The following is a 15,174-nucleotide window of genomic DNA, read 5'->3' on the forward strand; positions in this document are numbered from 1 at the left end:
TCTGGTTGTGTTTTAGATACTCTTACACTTGTAATAATTTACTATAGGCCATTCCTTGCTGAATTCTCTGTTAGCTTTATACAAAGGTTGTTGATACAGGTTGTGCCCAGCATGGGTAAAAGGGAAGCTTCTCTTGGAAGTCAAAATAAATACTGAGCACAACTAGATTTTGCTGGAAGTGTGTGCATTTTATAGTATTGTGGTAGTTCTCTGTGAAGAGTTTAGTTAGGTGAAATGGTATATCCTGGGTATTTAAATTTTTTCTGTTAAGTTAAAAACATTACTGTTCTGATTTATTTATTTTAAGATGCCAAGGGGAAACTTAGAAGTTGTTCATCATCGAGCTCTGGTTTTAGCTCAGATTCGGAAGTGGCTGGACAAGTAAGAACCATGTATATGACTAGTTTGTTTGTTGTTATGACTTATATGTGAACATAATATGTATTCTATTAAAGTTTTTAAAACATGAAAGTATGAAATTACACATGTCTTTAGATTCTCAGAGGCTTTTTTCCCCCACACTTTGATTTTAATATTATGTGGTGCAATAAATATTCCTAGTAGGAAGAATCGTGAGACTCATCATACAAGACAGGGTTTCCTAGCCTGAGGAGGTCCACATGGGTTTTAGATGGCCCGTGAACCCAGGGAAATCGTGCACCAAACTGTCTGTGTGTATTTATTCAGGCAGAAGGCCTAAGGCTTTGGGCAGATGTACAGAGGGGCCTTTGACCCACAAATGCCTGAGACACTATTGTGAAGGAAATGATCCATTGTCTGAGTTTATTTTGGGAAAACTTTATATTAGAAAGACCTTTACTAACATTGTGCTAAAAGAGAAAGTAGACCTGAGTTCTATGATGATTGTCTATCATGTGTATGTGGGGAAGTAGTCCTCAGACTGCCATGGGGACTAAGTGAAGAAGGTAAGTGAAGCTGGTACCTCATTTTTCATTCTGTGAATTGAGAGCGGAAGTCCAGTGGTAGTTGTTTGGCATTTGGACTGTAATCTAATTATAACTGGTTTGTATCATAATGAAAACATGTTGGATCCGGGAAGGTTATTAATCTTTGTAAAATGACATGTCTATTCATTATGTCTCTTCACAGACTTATGTTTAAAGAAGCATTTGAATGCATGAGAAAATTGAGAATTAATCTCAATCTGATCCATGACCATAACCCGAAGGTAAATTTCTGAATCTGATATTAACTCTAGCTTACCTGAGACTTGAACTGACGTGATTGGAACTAAAATTTTTTGTCCTTTTTTTTCTCTTTGGTAGGTATTTCTTGAAAATGTGGAAACCTTCATAAGACAGATAGATTCTGTAAATCATATCAATTTGTTTTTCACAGAATTGAAGTAAGTATTTTGAATAATTTGTGAGTATCATATCCATTATTTATCTCATTTTGGAAATAAAACATAAATAGCTACAGGAAAAAAATTAACCTTCTGTTTGGTATTTTTTAACCATTATAAGTCTAACATGCCACTTACAGTAGATATTTACTCTTTTTCCTTTTTTTTAAAAATAGCCTATTTAAAACTCAGACTCAAAAGTGTGTCCTTTAGAATTATAATTGACTATTTTTAGGTGTATATGAAATTGAAGTCAAATGGTGTGTTTTCCTGCAATGACTTTTTTCCAATTTAAAAAATTCTAAACGTACAAGAAAAGTTGAGACGTCCAGCGAGCATCCTATACCCCCACCTAGATTCTGCAGTTGGTATTTTGCTATATTTGCTTTATCATGATCTACCATCTGTCCATCCATCATTCACCTTTTTTAAGGCAAATTAAAAAAAATTTCTTTTAATGTTTTTACTTCTTTCTGAGAGAGAGAGAGCAGGCATGAGCAGGGGAGGGGCAGAGAGAGAGAGGGAGACACAGAATCCAAAGCAGGTTCCAGGCTGAGCTGTCAGCACAGAGCCCAGTGTGGGGCTCAGACTCGTGAACCGCAAGATCATGACGTCAGCCGAAGTCGAATACTTAACCAACTGAGCCACCTAGGCACCCTGAGGCAAATTTTAAGTTAATTGTAGGTATCAGTCCACTTTATGTCTCAGTATTCCACTTTGTGTAACACTGATTAGAGTGCGTTCTCCGTGTACAGGGTCCTCCCCCTAGCAGGTCAGATTCATGTGTGATGAAATGTACAGACCATAAGTGTACTGTCTAGGCAGTTTTGACCAGTGTGTACTTCCATGTAGCCCAAACCTGTCAAGATAGAGAACATTTCCTTCACCTCAGAAAGTTCTTCCAAACCTCTTGTTAGTCCCATTCCCTACCTCCTTGGCAACCATTGTTTGGAGATTGTCACCGTAGATCAATTTTGCCTGTCGGAGAACTTAAATGTAAGTGGAATCAGATAGTATTTGCTTCTCTTTGTAAATTAAGCTGCTTTCACTCGGCATGTTACCATGAAAGTAACCCGTGTTTTTGCTGGTATCACGGGTTCATTCATGTAGTGTGCTATAGTGTAAATATACTACAATTTGTTTATTTGTTCCTCTGTAGTGGGGCACCTGGTCTGTTCCCAGTTAGGGGCTAATGTGAATATATCACTGTACACGGTTTTTGGGACACGTTTTCATTGCTCAGTTTGTTTCTTCGTTTTTCACCTAATGTGAATATAATGAAACTGTTCTCCAAAAGCCATTTTTATTACCTCATCAGCATGTCCCAGTACGTGGTAGTCATTTGATAGCTAGGACACATGTTCAGTTAGTGACCTTTTAATGACCTGTTCTTAGGGAAGAAGATGTTACAAAGACCATGTATCCTCCTCCGGTTACCAGCACTGCCCAGCTGTCCAAGGATCCTGATGGGAAAAAAGTAGACCTTATCTGCGATGCTCTGAGAGCAGCCATGGAGAGCATAAACCCTCACAAGTATGTGTGCTATCATTAGTTGGCGTTTTTTGAGGCCCAGAAGTGTGCTATTGTCCTTACGCAGGGACTGAGAATGTCCTTCACTCTGCTCATTCTGGCGTTCTTCACTCACTACCTCAGGTACTGCTTGTCAATACTCACCTCTCACGTGAAGAAAACAACCCCAGAACTGGAAATTGTGCTGCAGAAGGTACACGAGCTTCAAGGTAGAGACCCTTTCATGGAGAGTGTTTAACAGGGCCCTGAGTGTCACCAGACTTCCAGTCTTGTGGAGATCTCACTGACCAGGTTCAGTGCCACATCACAGATTTAATATGTGGCTTATTGGACATTTGAAGACCTGTGTCAGTTTCTTTGAGCGCTGTCCTACAAAGCATGTACAAAAGAAGTCATATGGTGTTCAGTTCGGCCAAAAAATTTTGTTACTTTGTCTTTTTGGTTATGTTGCTAGATGCACGGGTTTATTCCCAAATGGCTTTGATTGGTCTTGTTTTCTTACACACTGACATGACAGGCAGTGCTTCGCCTATTCCCGATGCTGTGAGTGCTGAAGAAGCCCTGAAGTATTTGCTGCTTCTGGTAGACGTTAATGAATTATATGATCATTCTCTTGGGACGTATGACTTTGATTTGGTCCTCATGGTAGCTGAGAAGTCACAGAAGGTATGTGGAGCTTCCACTTTAACATCCTTTTGGTTCTTATTTTTGTTATCATGGTGGTATGAAACCCTGTCTGTCCCTGATACTGCAGTATCTTGTCTGATGTTAACACTGCATGTACAGGCCTAGAGGCAGATCTGTGAGTTTGCAGGGCTCACGCTTCTAAGCCTCATTCTCTGTCAGTTCTGGGCTTATCAAAGTGTTTTGTTTTTTTGTTATTTTTTTTTTATTTTTAAAAGTTTTTTTTTTAATGTTTATTTATTTTTGAGACAGAGAGAGACAGAGCATGAACGGGGGAGGGGCAGAGAGAGAGGGAGACATAGAATCGAAAGCAGGCTCCAGGCTCTGAGCCATCAGCCCACAGCCCGACGCGGGGCTCGAACTCACGGACCGCGAGATCGGGACCTGAGCTGAAGTCGGACGCTTAACAGACTGAGCCACCCAGGCACCCTTTATCAAAGTGTTTTGATTGCTAGGTTGAACAAGTGAATTAAGTTACTTCATTATCTTTAAGATTATGGTCATGTATGTGAACAAAGTCTCCTCTTACAAAGGGAATATAGCAAATGACTCCTATTACAGTCCAGTTCCTTGTTATGTAGCTGTTTTTCCCAGTGGAAAGTGGGAACATGCAGAATGGAAAGGTTTGAGGCCTCTTGTCCCACCTTAGCATGCTCTAGTAGAAAAGTTGGGGCACCCCTGGTTTATACATTTAAAAAACAATTTTTTTTTTTAATGTTTATTTATTTTTGAGAGAGAGAGACAGCATTGAATAATGGAGGGGCAGAAAAAAGAGAGGGAAACACAGAATCCGAAGCAGGCTCCAAGCTCTGAGCTGTCAGTACAGAGCCTGATACAGGGCTCAAACTCGGAAACAGCAAGATCGTGACCTGTGCTGAAGTCAGACACTTAACCCACTGAGCCACCTAGGTGCCCCTATACATTTTTTAACCTGTTTTTTGCAGTCTTAGTTTCATCCTGTCACTCCTCTCTTTGCTCTTGCCAGAGTGATCTTTGCTGAAAGGAAATTTTGCTCTTTCATTGTTTTGCTTGTAATGCTTCATGGGCTCTGCCCATTGCTGTAGGATAGTTTACAAGCCGTAATACTGCTTAGCACCCCCTTGTCCCCCACCCAGGTCTGGTGTCTATGCTCATGCTCATCTCTTGATGTTGTTCTTTTTTCTCAGCCTGCAGAGGGGAGGCAGTGCTTTTGTCCCCACAGCCACCACTTAGCTTTGCAGGTAGCATTACTTCTGCTTCCCGTGGGCCTGTGGGCTTTCACCACTCTCACCCTTCCATTCACCGGGCTAATTCTCACTCACCTAAGGCAAAGGATGCCAGGGTAGCATCTCCCCAGTAATCCATTCTTGCCCCCCTGCCCACCACCCAGGGACTAGATGAGATGGGCCTCATGTGCTTCCACTGCACCCAGTGCCTGCCCCTCCCTGTGTATCATTCTAGCTCCTCTCCTAGCTTATAGGTTTCCTGAGGTTAGGGGTTTGTTGTATTTTTTGTACATAGTGAATTCTTCCTAAGTGTTTGTTGATTAAATACTTCGGCCTGTAGTTGTGCTTTTTATCACATGCATGAGTATTTATTTTTTTCTCTGGTCTTTTTTTGTATACTTAATGTGTATTTATCCTATCTGCCCAGTGAAATTACATTAAGAACAGGGAGCATCTGTTCTTTAGAAAAAAAACAAAACAAAACAAAACAAAACAATTTTCAGGGCATAGTACAAAGCAGCAGACAGTCAGTGCTAATAAAATCTTGGTTGGCAGGTCCTTAGAGTTTTGTGTTTAACTCAGTACAGTTTTACCTTTGTTTTAAAACTTGAAGATGGAGGGCATGAAATGTCATGCAAAGAGCTCCAAGTACCTTCCACTTCCAGAGAAGTTGGATGCATTTGTTGAATATCTTCTGGATTGGAACCTTGTTTTCCTTATTAGCTTAGGAAATAAATGGTTGTTGTGAGACTATATGAGAATTCATCTTCATTATTCTGAATGAAAACAAATAATGCCAGTATTTTAAAGCATTTTTGTCAAAACTTGTTTTATGTAGTTTCATTATACAGTATGTAATTAATATATCAGCATAGTACATATTTTAAAAATTTTGTAGCTTTGGGTTTATTGATTGTTACAATTATTGTATATCATTTGTATTGTTATAAGTAAATGTAATTATAAGCAGTAAAGGTCTGACCTGTTAGGTTTTTGTTTTTTGTTTTTTTAGGATCCCAAAGAATATCTGCCATTTCTTAATACACTTAAGAAAATGGAAACCAATTATCAGCGGTTCACCATAGATAAATACTTGAAGCGATATGAAAAAGCCATTGGGCACCTCAGCAAATGTGGTAAGCGTGAGGATTAGTATGTTTATTTCTGCTTCAGATCTTCTTTGGAGCTAGGCAGGGTATAAGTTAAAGTGTCAGTTTAGACATAAACGTAGATGGATGTCAGTTTCCACTCCTGAAACTGAAACACGGTTACCTGTGTGCACCTTATTTTATCATATGTTCTAGAAAGCTGAAAGCAAAGCAAATGAATTTTAATGAACTGGAGGAGCTCCCTAACTAAAAATATAGAGCAGATCCGTTTTGGGTTAGAATGATTACGTCCTAAATTCATTTCAATATCTCGGAATGAAAATTGGTTGATAGTGCACTCTTCTCCCACGGTGTTTACAGACACCTGTGGGAAGCGTGGCTTGTCTGGAGTGAGTGGCCATACCCACTGGCAGCTCCCAGAAGGACACACTCGTAGTTAGGACATACTCCCTGTCCCATGCTGGAGCTGCTGGCTTCAGCAGTTGTGGCTCTTTCCCGAGAGCTAAGATGGGGATAAGGAAGTTGTTTGGGTGTTATTAAGCTTCCTTCAACAATCTGATTGAGCTGGGCTGGGATAGGACTCAGGCGTCTGTATGGCTGATAAGCTCCCCAGAGGATTCCAATGAAGGCAGTTGAGAAAACACAAGGTTAGATGGTCATTTATCAGGGGTCGTGTATGAAGAATTCCTTTTGAGTAGAACTTTCATCCGAACCAGTGCTTGTCATACCTCACATCTGCCATGGTGCTTTGCTAAAATTAAAATTCTTGGGTTCTGTTCTCCTGATACTCTGATTCTGCAGGTCTATAGAGGTCCCTTGTCGACTTTGTTTAGGGACCACTGGTATAAATGAAACTCATTATGCTTCCAAAGTCCTAAATTTGTGTGTGCATGAATCTCACTCCTCAGGACCCGAATACTTCCCAGAATGCTTAAACTTAATAAAAGATAAAAACTTGTATAAGGAAGCTCTGAAGTTATTTCCATCAGACTCGCAGCAATACAAGGTGAGTGGTGTGTGAAATGAGGCTCTTTTGGTGATGTGAGTTAGCTGGAAAGGGTGTAAGGATCCTGAGTCTGTAACACCATCCTTGGTTTCAAGGTTTATCGTGAAATAAGTTAGCCTTATCATGAACTCTTATCTGGGAGAATGGCCCTGACCTGCTCCTGTTCTGAAGAAGTTGCCCAGGCTGGAAGCCTAGGAGTTGTCTCCCATTTCTCATCATGAATTCGGCTTGATGAGCGGCAGCTTCTCAATAGGGTTTCCTGCTTACGTCCCACTCCTTGCTCCAGCCCAGCCTTGCGACCACATGACTGATCATCCTGAAGCGTGTAGATCTTTCTCAAGTGGTTTAGGATAAAGGGATAAAGTTTGGTGGTTTGTCTAAACAAACATCCATTTAGTTTTCTTATATGCCAGATACTTTGTTAAATGAATTGTATGAGTGTCATAACAACCTGATAGGATAAACAGATGTGGAAACAACTTGCCTCAGGAGCTGGAGTATGAGGCCACTGAGCTGGGATGCGGAGCCCAGGCTGTCTGAGCCCGGAGCCTGTGCCAGTGACCACTCCTCGTCCTTGCCACCCCCAGGCCGTGTGCACTTGGTCTGCAAATTGCCTGTGTCTCTATGATCTGGCTCCTGCCTGTTTCGTTAGCATCAGCTGCCTCTTCCCAGCCTCTCCCTGCTCCTTTCTTTAGCCCCACTTGTCTTTCAACTCTTGGGTCTCCTCTGTGACAGAGCTGTTCCGGGGCGAGGTGCCCCACACCGAACTCCAGAGCACCTTCTCACGTCAGTGGTGGTACGTAACAAACCGCTGACACCAGTTTGTCTCCCCAACTGACCATGGGTTGCTTAAAGGTGGTGGCTTTGTGTTGTATTCCTCTTTGTGTCCCTACCTGCGTGGAGCCCAGGATAGAGAATTTGGCCAGTGGCCGCCTCTTTGCTTTTATTTTCATTGTCTCTTCCTCCCTCTGGTGCCGTCTCTTGTCCAGCCACACCAGCCTTCTTGCTATTCCTTCCTGGGTATTCCATACACATTCCTGCCTCTTGGCCATGGTGCCTTCTATAGCCGTCAGTCTGGAATACTCTTCCTGTAACCCTTTATGTAGCATATTCTCCTCACAGTCCTCCATAATAACAACTGTCTTCACTCTCTGTCCCTTTAGCACTATGTCACAGGCTATATTGTGTTTATAAGTCCATTCCCTGTCACCACAAGAGCGGGAACTTAGTGGTGGTTTTGTTAGTATTTGGTGTTTTGCTTGTTTTTATTTTTTGCATCGCCATGTGATTCCCACTGCCATGAATAGTACGCCTTAATTACTTGTTGAGTGAACACATGACACATCCTCAGTAAGATTTTCAGTGGAAGAATGATTGAATTCACTGATTAACTACAGGATTTTCATAAGTAATTCAAGAGATTTTCAAATGTAGTAACTGAAGCAGCCTCCATTGGAGGTTAAAAAATGACTGTCACCTTTCCTTACCAACCCAATGTCTCCTCTTACCACAGGAGATCAGCATTGCTTATGGGGAACACCTGACACAGGAGCACCTCTACGAACCAGCAGGGCTCTTGTTTGCCCGCTGTGGTGCCCATGAGAAAGCTCTCAGTGCCTTTCTGGCCAGTGGCAGCTGGCAGCAAGCTCTCTGCATGGCAGCCCAACTTAACTGGACCAAAGACCAGCTGGCTGGCCTCAGCAGAACTCTGGCAGGTAAACACGGCGGTTTAGGCTCTCCAAAATGAGAACTTCCCCAGAGGTTTTTTGTTTCTCCCTTTCTTTGGCAATTTGCAAGTAAATTTAGAGCAGCATACCTTGAGACAGTCTCACTGCTACAGTGAGTCCCCCAAATGCAGTGGCGTAATAGAGAAAGCTTCTGTCTTCTCTCACGTGAGGACTGAGAAGTTCTTCCATCGTGTGGCTCTGTCATCTCAGACGGATGGTTGTAGCTGGATTTTCTCCACCTCTGTATCGCAGTCCTCAGGAAGGGGAGAAAGCTAGAGCCGTAGGAGAATGCTTTAAGTTGGAAATGATCTCGAAGTTACACCGTTACTTCTGTTCCATCTCATTTGCCAAAGCTTACATCACCCGGCACACCTAGCACAGAGTAACTGCACAGCCATGGGCCCTAGGAGAAGGCGAACGTGAGTTTTGGGGTGGGGACCTTCAGTTATAAATGGTAGATCGTTGGGAACAAGAATAGCATTTTTCAGAAATGAAAGAAGAGGCTAAATGTATAAGCATTCTGAATGCAAAGGCAGTTTAGCTGCGTCAGGGTCTAGGGGTTGTCTGATCCAGTGGGGAGGCTCTATCAGAGTGTAACTTGTTTGAGTCAGGGAGAGCTTCAGGACCGCTTGGGAGAAGAGGTGAACAGGGACTCTGTCCTCTCAGCTGTGCTTGAAGTAAGGGACCGGTATATTTCCCCCCTGTCCTTTTTAGAGTTTTAAAAATACTGTTGTTTCAAAAAATACGTAGTCCTGAAAAAATTCCAGATTAAATCCTGTTAAATATACGTGCATATTTTCCTTAGTTATTTGTATTTTTTTTTTCTGGTAATTAGATCTGCAGGCTCTTCTAAGCCCTCTTAATTTCCATGGTGAACTCTTTTTAGTTTTTGAGAATTCTCTATATTAGGCCTGTTAGGTATTCTTTGTGACTCCACTGTTACTTCTGCTTTAGAAACAGGTTTTGGTAGTTTGTTTATACCTTCCAGTTCTGCTTTTAGGACCTGCTATCTTCTCTTACATTCTTTACAACTTGAGCTTGCTATTTGTCTTGTTTTATGGTATACACCAAGTTCTCCCAGATGTTTAGCAAAAAAAAAAAAGGTAAGGGGAGGTGATGGTCAAAGATTTTTGAGAAATTTTATAAGGTAGAGTCACTTTATGTACCCTTGAACTTAGGCAGTTTACGCAAGAAAAGAAAGATAGCTGTTTAAATTGTGGAGATGATTTTACCTGTTTTTGTCAGGGATGATATGCACGGGAGTTTGAATGAGATGGGAGACATGAATCTGCCAGCCCCGTAGTCAGCTTCAGGTTCTGGGTGCTTCTTACAGCAGGATTCTCTCAACTGTGCTGAGTCACTCGAGGATCTAAAGACACTGCATGACCCCTGAGCCAGCTGCCTTCATCTTAGTGCTCAACCAAAGATTAGCAGTCTCTTCCTATTTGAGGAAGAAATGGATGAGGGAGAGATGTTAGGTCAGTCTCCCATATGTGTGCCTTTGTAAGCTTTTCTCATGGCTAATTTTGACTATACATCATTTTCACATTTTCTGCTAAATTTAGATCGTAACTGCCATTTAAGATAGGACTCCGTGGTATTCCTGCCTACTTCCTGACAAGTTCACAACATATGCCGGTTGATACATAATACAGATACATTAGTGAACCACTCAAGCAAAGGAATCTGTGTAGCTTTGTTTGACCTAGTGCTTCACAAACTTACTTGACCTGCGAATGTTGTTGTTTTCTGGTATTGCCTTTTATTATTCTACGGAACACTCTTAGGGAGCACTTTGGAAAATGCTGTTTTAAAGCAGTTCTGTTTGGATGTCTGCTGTAGAGCTCAGTCTCCAGTTTGTAAGGGGGCCATTTTTGTTCAAAAAGTACCTGCAGAAACCATTTCAACGTGAGCTCTGGTAATCCTGTTCTTAGCAAGCCAACTATGGTCAGATGTTTATTATCTTTGCAGGAAAGCTGGTTGAGCAGAGGAAGCATGGTGATGCAGCCACAGTCTTGGAACAGTACGCCCAGGTAACTTCTCAGTTCCTCCCTTCTTTTTTGTTTTTTTAATGAGCACAAGCTCATGCACACGCAAGCAGGGGAGGGACAGAAGGAGAGCGAAAGAAAGAGGGAGAGAGCATCTTAAGCAGACTCCACACTCTTGCATGGAGCCAGGCGCAGGGCTCGATCCCACTACCCTGGGACCTTGACCTGAGCCAATATCAAAGAGTTGGACGCTCAACTAACTGAGCCACCCAGGTGCCTCTCAGTTCCCCCCTCCTTAAACCACCCAACCAACAAGCAAGGTCTTCCCAGTTGTACTTCACTGATCAGGAAAATTAAAGGAACTCAAGGTAATTAGGAAGTCCAGAGACAGTGTTTGCTGTGCAGGTCTTCCATCTTGCTGACCTGACTTAGAAATCTAAATTTAATAGGCCTCTAAATAATTAGTTCTCTAAATAGTAAGTTCTGTGAGGTAGTGAGGCACTACCTCTGTGAGGCACTAGTGGTTTGACCCTGACAGAAAGTACTAAATTAAATCTGCAGGGAGTTGTGCTTTTGATGTGAACTTGCCAAGTACAAACAGTGAGAAAGGATCATTCTAAAACAAAGAGATTGAACTTCAGATACTTTTTTTTGGCCTTTACAACCGTTCTGTCTGTTGGAAGTGTCTTTTTATCTCAGACAGCCTGATGGGATCCAATTTTCTAGCAGATTATAAAGATGAATACCTATACCAGCTTTTGATAGAATTATAGAATTTATTATGAAAGTAATAAAACTATGCATTGATACTGGCCCTGGACTAACAGGACGTAGGTACACAGTTGACGCCAGGGATTACTGCCTTCTAGAGTTTTGGCCTTTGACAAGAGAGTGTTATTTTTTACAGTCGTTACTAGTGGGCACATTTGTATAACATAATTGTGCTTTTAAAATACCTGAATGTCTTTCATGTAATAAGGGTGAGTGAGAGAAGATCAGTAAAATTTGATATCATTAGATCCTTGCAAGAAATTATGTTGGATGATTGAGCTGAAAACATCAATGAATAAACTATGCGTAATAACGAGGCTAGAGTAGAAAGATATACTACCTAAGGTGGTTAATTGAATGGATAAGATGCCACCATCTTTTTTCCCCCCTCTGTAAATGAAGATTTTAATTCATATTTGTACTTAATTTATGCACTTATAACTTGTATATTTTTAATTGGATATACTTTACATATAATAAAATTTACCAATTTTAAATTAACAATTGGATGAGTTGTGACAAACGCTTACAGCCATGTAGTGCTACTACAGCCACCATAACAGAACATTGCCAGCACCCCGAAAAGTTCTCTTCCCCTTTGCAGTCAGTCTTCTCCCTCTGCTCTCGGTACTCTCTTACCAACCACTGCTATGCTTTCTATCATTACAGTTTTGCTTTTTGTAGAATTTTATGTAAATGGAACCATCTGGTATGTGGTTTTTTAGTCTGGCTTCTTTCACTCACATAATGCTTTTGTTTTCTAACATTTCTTTTTGATTCTTTCTTAGAGTTTCCATCGTTCTGCTACATTACCCATCTGTTCCTGCATGTTGTCTACTGTCCCATTAGAGCCTTTAACATACTAACCGTTCTTTTCTTTTATTTGCTTTTTCTAATTGAAATATAACTAACATGTGGTGTCATAATAGTTTCAGGTGTCATCATACTTTAAATTCCTGGCCTCATAATTTCAGTATCCCTGCCCTATCTGAGTCTTGTTCTGATGCTTCCTCTGGCACTTCAGACTGTTTTTTGTCCTTTTTGTAATCTTCTGTAGAAAGCCTGCCATGATGTCCTAGGTAAAAGGAAATCCAGTAAGTAGGCTTTTAGTGATGTTCTGATAAGGTGTGAGGGTAGAAGTGTTCTGCAGCCCTATGATTAAGTCTCAGTCTTTTATTGAGCCTGTGTCCCTGGACTTCACCGGTGCCTCTTAGATTTTTCACTCCTTAGGTAGGACAGGAAGGCCAGGGGGAGCTGGAGTTTTATTTCTCTTCCCTCCCTGATAAATTCCACTTTAGTTAGGTTCTGGCAAAATAGTTTCTCTTGATCTTGTTAAGAGCAGCGTGCTCTGGTTATATTCAAAATGACATCATTTTTGTTTTTGCCAGAAGCAGGAGAATCTATCTGATGCTCACTGTGAGACCCTGGTAGGGCTCGTGGAGGTAAAAACTCACAGAAGTATAGGAGCCTCCCTGAGCCTGGATGTCCATAGAGTTTTTTCACCTCCAGCCTCGTCTGCAGTGATCCTTCAGCCATTGGTCACTTACACTTTAGATGTTCCCACCCCAGTACTGGTTCTGACAGAGATTGCTACTTGTAAATCTCTGTTCTGTTCTGCCAAGTTGTAATTCCCAGTGTCTGCCTGTCTGTTTCTCCAATTTTAGGGGCAGCAGTTTGCCCTATGACCTCGGTTCTCCAGTCTAAGGAGAATTGTTGATTTTCAGTTTGTTCAGGTTTTTACTCGTTAGGATGGATGATTTCTTCCAGGTTCCTTATGTGTTGGACTGGGAACTGGAAATCATAATGCTTTTGATATTCGTCCATGTTATGTCATGTGTATCTGTGCATTCCTTTTTATTTTGCCTAATGGTATTTTGTTGTAAGAACAGGTCGTAATTTGTGGATTCATCCACAAGTTGATGTACATTTGGATTGTTTTCACTTTAAAGTTAGAATAAAGTGGCTGTGGGCGATCTGGTACCAGTCTTCGTGACGACAGATGTTTTCGTTTCACTTGGGTGAATACCTGAGTGGGAATGCTGGTCACGTGGGGAGTGGATGCGCGACTTTATAAGGAGCTGCAGAGCTTCCATCACTTGTGTTCCCACAAGTGATGTGTGAGTGCCTTAGTGAGTACTCACCCACACTGGATGTATCACATATCAGGGGATGCATAACAAATTACCCCAAAACTTAGCTTAAAATGACAAACACTCGTTATTTGTTTCTATGGGTCAAGAATCTGGGTGGGGCTTAGTTAGGGCCTCTGGCTCAGGGTCTTTCACAAGGCTGCAGTCAAGGTGATGGCCAGAGCTGGGGTCATCTTAAGACTTGACTAGTATTTTTCCCCCCACTTCCCAACTTCTTGTTGCTAGTAAACAAATATAGTTTATCGTTTTGTTTTGGCTTTTTGGCTTTATATATCCTACAACCTTGCTGAACTTATTTTTTAGTTCTAGGAACACTGGGGTAAATTTTATAAGATTTCCTGTGTTAATGAGCATGGCTTCTGTGAATAAAGACAGTTTCTTTCTTTTCAGTTTGTATGCCTTTATATTTTTTCTAGCCTTACTGCATTAATCGAACTTCCAGTACAACGTTGAATAGAAGTGATAAGACACCTTGCCTTTCTCCTGATATTAGGGGGGATTCGGTCTTTCAGCATTAAGTTTGATGTGTGCTGCTGTTTGTTTTTTTTTTTTTAATATATTTTTTTTAATGTTTTATTTATTTTTGAGACAGAGACAGAGCATGAGCAGGGGAGGGTCAGAGAGAGAGGGAGACACAGAATCCGAAGCAGGCTCCAGGCTCTGAGCTGTCAGCACAGAGCCCGACGTGGGGCTTGAACTCACGAACTGTGAGATCATGACCTGAGCTGAAGTCGGACGCTTAACTGACTGAGCCACCCAGGCGCCCCTGTGCTGCTGTTTTTAATAGATGTGAGAACCCGGTAGGGCTTTTGGAGTTGACAGACTGTAGCCTGTGGGCCAAATCTAGCTGGCCACCTATTTTTACGACTAAAGTTTTATTGGAATGTAGCCACACCTATTTGTTTATATATTTTCTGTGGCTGCTTTTGTAACAACCAGAGTTGAGGGGTTGTGACAGAGATGGTCTAGCTCACGAAGCCTGAAATATTTGTTGTCTAGCCTTTTACAGAAAAATTTGCCAGTTCTTGCTCTCTTGGGTTGAGGAAATTCCCTTCTAGTCTTGGTTCTGAGAGTTTTTATGGTGAACGGATATTGAATTTTTCAAGTACAATGTCAGTTAAGGTATTTTTGTTTGAGACCAGTGCCAGGGTGAATTACATTGATTTTTGAATGTTAAATTAATCTTGCATCTCTGGGTTAAACCCATCTTGCTCGTAATGTATTACCCTTATTCATTACTGGTGATTTCAATTTCCTAAAATTTTCTTGAGGATTTTTGTATTTGTCTATGAGGGATTTTGGTTTATAGTTTTCTTGTTGTGTCCAGAATGCGTAAAGAACTCTTATAACTTAACAACAAAAAGACAACCCATTTTAAAAATGGCCAAAAGACTTGAATAGATACTTCTCTGAAGAAAATTTACAAATGGCCAACAAGCAAGCACTTAAAAAGATGTTTAGCATCATTGTTCATTAAGGAAATGCAAATCAAAACCATGAAACTCACTAGAATAGCTTTAATCAAAAACAATGCAAAGTTGGAAGTATGTAGAGACATAGAACTCTTTTGTACATTGCTGGTGAGAATGTAAAATGGCACAGCCACTGTAGAAAAGTTTGTTGGTTCCTTAAAAAGTT

General features: G+C 41.2%; 1 protein-coding gene across 3 annotated transcripts in view; it reads left to right on the forward strand.

The window, feature by feature from the left end:
• ELP1 (elongator acetyltransferase complex subunit 1) overlaps positions 1-15,174 on the forward strand; it is a 58,274-nt gene that overhangs the window by 28,479 nt on the left and 14,621 nt on the right. For all 3 annotated transcript variants that reach the window (XR_009251499.1, XM_058694643.1, XM_058694644.1), the window contains exons 20-29: positions 308-381; positions 1,111-1,189; positions 1,287-1,366; positions 2,762-2,899; positions 3,020-3,105; positions 3,414-3,562; positions 5,798-5,921; positions 6,803-6,900; positions 8,414-8,615; positions 10,599-10,660. Coding sequence is in view for 2 of the 3 variants with exons in the window: in XM_058694643.1 (XP_058550626.1) it covers positions 308-381; positions 1,111-1,189; positions 1,287-1,366; positions 2,762-2,899; positions 3,020-3,105; positions 3,414-3,562; positions 5,798-5,921; positions 6,803-6,900; positions 8,414-8,615; positions 10,599-10,660 (1,092 nt within the window). In the remaining variant the exon portion in view is untranslated. The remainder of the gene's footprint in view (positions 1-307; positions 382-1,110; positions 1,190-1,286; positions 1,367-2,761; positions 2,900-3,019; positions 3,106-3,413; positions 3,563-5,797; positions 5,922-6,802; positions 6,901-8,413; positions 8,616-10,598; positions 10,661-15,174) is intronic.

This window comes from Neofelis nebulosa, chromosome 12 (genome assembly GCF_028018385.1).
Source record: "Neofelis nebulosa isolate mNeoNeb1 chromosome 12, mNeoNeb1.pri, whole genome shotgun sequence".
Lineage (NCBI taxonomy): Eukaryota > Metazoa > Chordata > Mammalia > Carnivora > Felidae > Neofelis > Neofelis nebulosa.